General features: G+C 36.9%; 1 protein-coding gene across 1 annotated transcript; it reads right to left on the bottom strand.

The window, feature by feature from the left end:
* Positions 1–8,621: 8,621 nt before the first annotated feature.
* LOC132301739 (uncharacterized) lies at positions 8,622–9,104 on the bottom strand. Its single transcript, XM_059798969.1, has one exon. The coding sequence runs from the start codon at positions 9,102–9,104 to the stop codon at positions 8,622–8,624; it is 483 nt and encodes a 160-aa protein (XP_059654952.1).
* Positions 9,105–9,538: the final 434 nt, after the last annotated feature.

The raw sequence follows: 9,538 nt of genomic DNA, 5'->3' as shown, positions 1-9,538 counted from the left end.
AATGATGAGTGTTTACAAAAAGAGCTCTCTGAGATCTACTTTTTCTCTCTACAACTATCTCCCACTCTAACATTAATTGCACATTCTCCTAACTAAGGTATGTAAAACATTCAGTATTTATTTGGAATCAATCTTTCAGTCTACAAATTTCGAAGGAAAGAGAACTCAGTTTAGGAAACCAAATCCTGCATGCTGAGGTTGCAGTTTCCTCATATTCGATCGATTGACATAACCCATATATCAATCATTACAAACTCTACTTCTTGGGCTCAAACTCTAAATAACTTCGATCGATCGAAGTATTCCTATGCTTCGGTTGATGTCACCACAAGCTCAGGGGAAAAATAATCCTTAGGGCAATACCTCATGGACCTCCAAATTGTGGTTCATGAAGTGGCAACATAAATTGGACAAGTGATTCAGGCTTCATAACCTCAACAATCTCCCACTTGGAGGCTGGAGCACGAATAAACCATCTCCATTATAACGATGTGCTCATCTCTATCTTCAAGCTAGAAGACTAATTGAAGCTGCCACAACTTCATTTTTTTTATAGTCACTGTCTTGGTTAACATGTTGATTGGATTCTCACTGCTAAGTATCTTCTTAAGTGTTAACACCCCATCTTCTAAGAGTAATCTGACGAAATGATAACAAAGTACTATGTGTTTGGTCCTCAAGTGAAATGGTAAATCTTTTTTAGATGTGTAGCACCTTGACTGTCACTATGCAAAATATTCTTCTCCTATCTGAATCCCAACTTTGCCAAAAAAATTTTGTAACCAAATCTTCTCCTTGTTGGCCTCTTCTACAACCACGTATTATGCCTTTATAGTAGATAATGCTACAATCCTCTATAATTGTGAAACAACTAACTACAGTCATACCCAATGTGAAGACATAACTGGTAATGTTCCTTCTATGATCTACCTCACTAGCAAAGTTTGTATCTACATATCTCTAAATCTACATAAGCATCTGTCAGTAGTACCATGTAAATAACTTAGTATCCACTTCAGTGCCTCCCAATCTACTTTCTAGGACTTGTCACGAACCTGCTTACGGCTCCCACTTCATAGGCAATTATCTGGTCTTGTGTACACTATGGCACATTAAACTTCCAATGATTGAAGCATATAGGACTTTAGCTAAATGTTTCTCTCATCATTTGGCTATGGACATTGATCCTTGGATAACCAAAATTGTTTAGCTAAGGGTGTGCTTACAACCATGGCATTGCTCATTTTGAACCTTTATAGTACACATTCAATGTAGTCAGTTTAAGACAACAGCAAAGTATATCTCTACTTTTCTCTACTAATTTTCATCCCAAGAATCTATTTTGATACACCAAGATCCTTCATAACAAACTCATTAAATATTTGTCTTCTAAATTTGTTGATTTCATCTATATAATAACCCGCCACTAAAATGTTATCAACATAAAGTAGTAAAATGATGTAACTGAACTCAAACCTTCTAATATAATAACAATCGTCAATGTTGCACTTATAGTCGCTATGTTTTTTCATAAACCTATTAAACTTCTTGTACCACTACCTTGGGGCCTGCTTCAAATCATACAAGTTTTTCGTTAACTTGCACACAAGTTGATTTTCCCTTTTAATGAGAAACCCTCCGGTTGTTTCATGTATATTATTTTCTCTAGGTCATTATAGAGGAAGGCAGTTTTTGCGTCTAACTGCTCAAGGTGTAAATCATATATTACAACAATGCTCAAAACTGATCGGATGGTAGTCAGTTTCACAACCAGTGAAAAGATGCCTGTGTAGTTAATTCCTTCTTTTTGTTGAAAGCCTTTAACTACTCACCTCGCCTTATATCTTTTGGAACCATCATGTTCCTCTTTAAGCCTGTACACCCATTTATTGTGAAGTGTTTTCTTCCCTATGGTAACTCAACTAGCTCCCATGTCTTGTTGGAGATAAGGGACCTCATCTCATCTCTCATTACAAGATCCCACTTTCTAACATCTTCTACCTAACATGCCTCATCATAGAATTTAGGTTCACCACCATCTATAAACAACAAATAATACACATACCTAATATTTGGTGCATGCATAAGGATGGGAAGACCTCCTAGGTGCAGGAGTATAAGTTGGACTATTTGGTCCTCTCTATTGTATAGGTTCCTCTAACTGAGAGCTCTCAAATGTCTAATGTGCCACATTACTCTTTGGGTTATCATCCAACTCAACATATTCTGGATCATTCTATACTATATTATTGGATGGTGTTGCATCTCTGTCCTTTTCTATCACCCTTTCATTGAATATCATATATCTGCTTCTAATGAATTTATTGTTCTGGTCTTTCTAAAGCAGATTACCAAACTCATCTCGACCATATCTAATGAAGGTGCATTTTAGTGATTTAAGGTCAAGCTTACCCCTAGCATGGCCACTAATATATGCATATGTATTACAACCAAACACTCTCAAATAAGAAAGGTTCACCTCTTTACTATTCCATACCTCTTTTTATATCATGTGCTTTAAAGGTACCGAAGGTCCTCAGTTAATTAGGTGAGCCGCCATACAAACTACTTATGCCCAGAACTGTTTAGGTAAGCTTGCCTATATATGCATGCTTTTGGCTCTCTTTATCAAGGTTTTGTTCATCCATTTGCTACCCATGTTCTTCTATAAGGTTCCCTACAGAGTCCTCTCTTATCTGATCCCATTCTAATAATAGAACTTCTTGAACCCTATATCTTCATACTCTTCACCATTATATGATCTCAACCTCTTGATTCTCAAACCCATCTCATTATCTACCATGGCCTTCCACTTCTTGAATACTTCATGCACTTCATGTTTTTGTCTCAAGAAATAAACTTGTACCTTCCTCATGTGATCATCACTGAAAGTCACAAAATAAGACTAACACCAATAGATGAAACTGTAATTGGCCCCTATATATCAATGTGATCAAACTAACTCAAGTTCCTCCTTTCTCACACTTTTGCCTTTTATCTTAAAACTAACCCTTTTCTACTTTCCAAAGAAGCGACTCTCATAGAAAGCAATACCAACTAACGTCGAGCCCGATAGTTACCCATTTGAGTACATAATATTAAGCCCCTTTTTTTCACTCATGTGACCTAACATCTAGTGCTAAAGGTTGGGATCCTCTCTGCTTTCTACTACTACTATAAACCCATAAGAGTTGGTGTTCATATAGAGAGTGGTCTTCGTCTTACCAAATGCAATTGACATAGATCCTATAGAAACCTTCCATGAATCACCATTGAAGGTTATGGCATAACCTTTATCTAATAACTGTCCCATTGAAATCAAATTTTTCCTCAAGTTAAGGATGTGCCTTACATCCTTCAGCTTCCACACAGACCCATTCAACTTGATATGTACTACACCCTTGCCAACCATATTGCAGGGCTAATCATCACCAAGATACACTTTTCCTATGTTACCTAGAACTGTGGAATAATTCTTTACTTGCGGTAGCATGAAATGATGCCCTAGAACACAACATCTGTGACTCCGCCTTACTCTCCAAAGAGCATATCAACGCATCGTCTAATTCTTCTACAACAACATTCGCTTCAGTTTAATTTGTTCTCTACATCTTTCTCAGGTGCTTTGCATTAGTTAGTGTAATATCTGATCTTGCCACAATTCCGACATTGAACTTCTTTATAGTTCTGATTATTGGAATTCCTTTTATTTTGAGGCCGTTTAAACTTCTGCCCTTAGTTTCAATATTTAATGTAGATCCTAAGATGGAAACACCAAGTGTTTTCCTTCTGATATCCTCAATCAGAATCATACTAACAACGTATCGAACTTTAATTTGGATTTCCTATAGAGTTACTAATGGTTGAAGCTATGCCACTCCAACTCTCAGGCAACTACCCCTATAATTAATAGTGCTCGGACGTTATCTTTAAAATCAATTTCAAATTTTTAACAAATCCTAATTGGTCCACAATCTCATTGAAGTGATTCAGATGTTCATTAAACCTTCCACATTTGATCATATTTAAATTAAATAACTTTTTAATTAGATATATCTTATTCACTATAGAAGGTTATTCATACATACTAGCCAAGACTGATATGAGAGACGTCATTGTCTTCTCATTCTTAATGTTAAAGACAGCTGACTTTAACAACATCAATTAGATAGTGCCGAGATTTTTCCAGTCAAGCAACAGCCACTCTAAATCCTCCATACCCTCTGGCTTCTCTCCCAAAAGTAAAAACAAATCTTTCTAAAACAAATAATCATCTACTTGAATCTTCTAGAATCTGAATTTTGTATCGTCAGACTTCTCAATCTTAGATGTTCTATTCTGATGTCATTACTGTGACGGCCCAAATTTACAAAACCCGGTATGTCAACGAGTAACCCGAAAACTAACACGATAACGAGTCTGAAACGCGAAAGCAAGAAAAAGAGAAGAGGACTCTAGAGATAGACACCACCTCTAAGACTACAAAGTGACCTTCTAAGAAGTTACGAAACTCAAAAAGGAAATGAAAGTGGAAGCTAAGGTTAAAACAGACTAAATATAAAACTAGGGATAAAATGGTCATTATACCTTAAGAGAAGGAAATTTGACTCCCAACAAGTCAAATAAGATCAAAATACCCCAATGATATCCTTTAGTAACCTCATATGAAATCCTAAGGTCATTGGAAGTGAAATCCCACAAAAACCCTATCCCGATTCGAACAAAATCACGACAATGTTCCACTAAAATGATCATATCTCTCAGTAGGAATTGAATATGAAAATTGGATTGGTACCATTGGAAATCCAATGAAAAATTAATAAATTTAGGCTCAAGAATCACCTAATTTGGGCTTAAAATGAGTGAGATATGCAAGTGAGATATGCAAGTTCAAAGTTTGGCTAAAAAGCTGCCAAGAAAGCACCTTGCGCCCAGGTGCGATCGATTGTAAATGAGTTATGATCGATCGTAAATGGCTGGGCTACAAGCTGTGATTTTTTGAAAATGTTTGCATTTCAATGCAAAAATGAGACTTTTTGGAAAAAAAATTTGTGAAGCAACGGCCCCCTCAAAATTGGTTCTAAGATTACCTATGGTCCCAACCAAAAATAAAAAGCAAAGTGAAATGGTGAAAATGCCCCCGAGTGCATGGTATGTCAAAGAGATAAAAACATGATACTAAATGACATAATTCATAAACATTGAAGTGCTTGGCCCTTGGCCTCATTACATACATGATAAGTTAACATAAAAATAAAGTGTTAGGGCACATATTACACACACAAAAGGAAGCAAGGCATGCTCTAATTACATTACACATTGTCAACTTCAAAAGATAAGTAAATCATGTTAACACTTGTATGCTATAAATATATTAAAGATGACCAAATGAAACACAAGCCGAGCTATGGATGTTGTGCATCCAAGAAGAGTGTCTCTTTGCCTGAAAAACAATAATCAACTAGGGTGAGTAATCGAATTACTCCGTAGGTTGATGCGTATGCGTATAACCTAAAGTTTTAATAATTTTGCAAGTGTAATATAAATGAATATACGTGAATCATGCCCCCTTATGTCTAAGTTCGAGGTGAAGCTAAGGGATCATCCTAAAGCTACCTTTGAAACATTTTAAACACAATCCACAATTAGCAACACAATTAAACAATAAGAATATACTTGCAAAAAAAACAATTACCACAAAGCTAGAAGAATAACAAAGTTTACACCACTCCAAGAACTATAACTAAACCCACACATAGACTCCGCATATGATGTAACTCACGCATGTGACTCCATGATGCAATGTGATGCTATGTCAGATATCTTATATGATTAAACAACTGGTGCACTTCCGCACCCCACTGGCCAGTGTGAATAAGGAATTTCAGCCCTTGGACTCAATGTCCACTTCTCAAGTTCGGATAGCTTCTATCCTTCAATCATGTTATGCATATCATACACACAAAACTTATAAGCTCATGAACTTTATTAACAAAATGATGACCACCATGCTCCTAAGGCCAAAGTGGCACACACACACACCATAATTCACTCATATGGACAATATATCAATAAGTTTATAATACTAAAACAATGTAGACTACTCAATAGTTATTCACTCAAGTCCTTAATTTGTACACAATTAAACTAACGTTATGCTATTCACATAAAGGATTTAAACATGCTAGTATTGTAAGCCATAAACATGTAACCACACAATTCATACTCTAAGTCTTCCAAACTACAATGGCCTTTGCAATGACAAGTTCACAATGTGAATGAAACTGTGCTACTACAAAATTATCAGCATAGGAAATCCATTCATGCTAATATATAGTGAGTTTCAATTCCTTAATCACACAACAACATAGTATCAATTTCACAACTTATTCATTGGCAAGAATCATGTAAAAAGTCTATAGTTACCTTATAATAAATCACTAGATTTTAATTCTCCACCAAATGAAATAACATCCATACAAGAAGTAAATCACATACAAGCCTTGAACAATATGAAACCCTAGGTTAGTTACATATAACTTTCATCTATATGCAACCCTAGAGTTTAAATAACATGCATAATATGTATATTAACCTCAAATAACACATTAAAATACTAAGGGTATAAACATTAAACACCCCCTACCTCACTAGAGAATTGTAACTGTAGAAACCAAGGGAAAGTGTGTAAAATGGAAATCCAAGACAAGGTGTGGTAGACAATGAAGTGAGGAAGCTTTTGTCTTCCAAGTGCAAGACCAAAAGGTGAGAAGAAGAAGCTTGAAATCAAGGTATGAAGGCTAGGGTTTCAAGTCTCCAATGGTGGCTTAGGTGAGAGGTGAGGAAGACAAAGTGAATTACTAGAAAATTCACTAACTAAAATGAGATGTTAGTCACATATACTATGCTAACATTAGCTCTTACACACACATCACACCCCTCCACTTGTTATGATCCTAGGCCTCCTCACAAGGTTCAATCCCATCCCTACACATGTCATCATCCTAAGCCTCCAAGTGTTCCAATCAAAAGTCAACAAATGGTCCATGGAAAAGGTGACACTTGTCACACTTTTCAAAAATTACAAAATGGTTCATCTTCTAATATCTCACAAAAATAATTGTAAAAACGTCCCTAAGCTAAAATATCTCAAAAAGTTAATTACGCAAATACCCCAAAAAATGAAAGTGTTTCCGAAGAAACTACGCATTCATACCCCTACAAAATGAAATTAAACAAGCATGCTTTTCTACACAATTAATTCAGGCATTAACAATAATTTAAATTAAAGTGAATGCAAGCGATGTCGGAAAACATTTCCGAATACAAAACCCTAAGACAACAAGAAAAGAATTGAACAAATAAATAAATAAAAATGAATGCCGAAAAAAGGAAAAAGATGACACGGTCATCGCAATTACTACCACACGAACAAATATGTCGAATACGAAGAACTCCTCTTCCTTGGTAACTTGTAAAAACACCCTATATCCTAAATTCGCAAACCAAGATTCTAATACTAGTTGTTGGGAATAAAGCGTGAACAATCAATCAATAAGAAAAAGAATCACACACAATCAATACCAGGATTTAAGTGATTTGGCAAAATCGTTTAGCCTACATCCACGGAGCACACTAAAAAAAATTCACTATCACCAATAAGGATAAATGTTTACAAGAAAAGCTTTATTAGATTTTCTCTTTCTTTCTATCTCTCTATCGATCTCTCGCACTTTAACATCAATCACGCATTCTCCTACTAAGGTTTGTACAAAACCTAATATTTATATAGAATCAGTCTTTCCTTAAGTGTACAAATTGCAAAGGAAAGATAACTCAATTTAAGGAACCAAATCCCGCCTCTGTTATTTCTGAGGATCGACTTTTATATAGCTTCGATCGATCAGAGTATTCCTTACTTCGATCGGTGTCAAACCCAGCCATTCTGACATTGAAATGTCTTCAACTTCAATCAATCACATAACCCGTAAATTAATCGTAGCAAACTTTACTTTTTAGGATCAAACTTTACACGACTTCGTTCGATTGAAGTATTTTCATGCTTTGATGAATGTCACCATAAGCTGCTTCCAAAAGGGAAAAAAAAACTCTTCAGGGCATTGATCCCTAAACCCACCGTGAGCTGTCTGGGCAGCTCGACCCCCAATAGGGTTTGCGAAGTGGCAACATAAACAAGACCAGTGATTCAAGCTCTAGAACCTCAACAATTATGAGCTACCTCAGTTCATGATCCCAAAATATTATTCTAGATTTTTAATACTTTCTAAAACTTCTCATGTGTTCTTTAAACGAATGGTCCCAAGTCCGGATAAAGGAGAAGGGTTGCGTCAGGTAGATTGTAGCCGACGTGAAACTTTTTTTTTTTTTTCGGAGAATGAAGCTAATATTATAATAATTAAGGGAGCTGTACATATGAGGCCTTTGGCCCAAACAACCCATACATGATGGAAACCAAAGCCCAAAGGCTAACAGATACAAGGGCTAGGCCCAATAAAATCAACAACAGAGCATCAAATAACGGCTAATTAGCCGTTAATGGTGGTCTGATACACATCCGGTGACTGGCTTTTGTAGCGATTGAAGCTTAAGGCTTCAAATCTTCAATCAGGTGGACGCGGCGGCGGCCGGCAACAAGACGGCGAAAGATCCCAGTCCTTGAGAATGTGATGCGCAGCAATGGAATCCCTGAAGATCCCTAATTTCATGATAGAGGTAATGGTGTGGGAAATCCTTGCCCGAATTGAATTCTGTGATAACTTTGATCCACGGAAGATACGGGTATTGCTCTCCTCCCAAATGTGATATACCAAAGTCGCGAGGCAGAGCTTTCTAAGTAGATTCCATGGTGATGGAGAAGAGCACTGGATACTGAAGACTGAAGCAATTTCTGGCCATGTCAGAGCTGTAATAGAAATCTTGCATTTCGCCTTGAAGAAAGTCCAAATTGGGGAAGTATACTCGCATGAGAAGAACAGATGAGAATGAGATTCTGGGTTGACATTGCACAGAGCACATACATTGTCAAATCTAGCCATTGATCTTCTATCCAAAGTAGGGAGGCGACCTTGAACAGCTAGCCACATAATGAATTTCATTCGTGGTATAGCTGGAGATTTCCAAACCAAGTTCTACCATGAAACCAATGGAGAAGAAGGTGATAAGAGAGCTGCAGTATGCTTGTGGCTGAAACTTCCAGATGGTGAGGCTGCCCAAATCAATTTTTCATTCCCTGAATTATTTGGAGCTCCAAGTGCAAGGAGTTCTGGGATTGCCGAAGAGATTGATGCAGGGAAATTCCAAGTTCCACCAGAAATGAAGTGGCCTACTGTGGTTGAAAGGTCTAGACCAGCTGCAGTGAGGATTTGGGAAGGGAAACGAGTGCTCAATGGTCCAGCAGGAAGCCAATTATCGTACCAGAAACAATTAGACATGCCATTTCCAACTTGGTGCTTAATGAAGTTTCTTGCATGGTGCCTCTGTTGAAGGAGTTTCCTCCAACTCCAGGAACAGGATTGAG

Source organism: Cornus florida, unplaced genomic scaffold (genome assembly GCF_030987335.1).
Source record: "Cornus florida cultivar Cherokee Brave unplaced genomic scaffold, ASM3098733v1 CherokeeBrave_3.0.0_Hap2_Chr03, whole genome shotgun sequence".
In the NCBI taxonomy this organism is placed as follows: domain Eukaryota; kingdom Viridiplantae; phylum Streptophyta; class Magnoliopsida; order Cornales; family Cornaceae; genus Cornus; species Cornus florida.
This window is presented reverse-complemented; position numbering and strand designations above follow the sequence as displayed.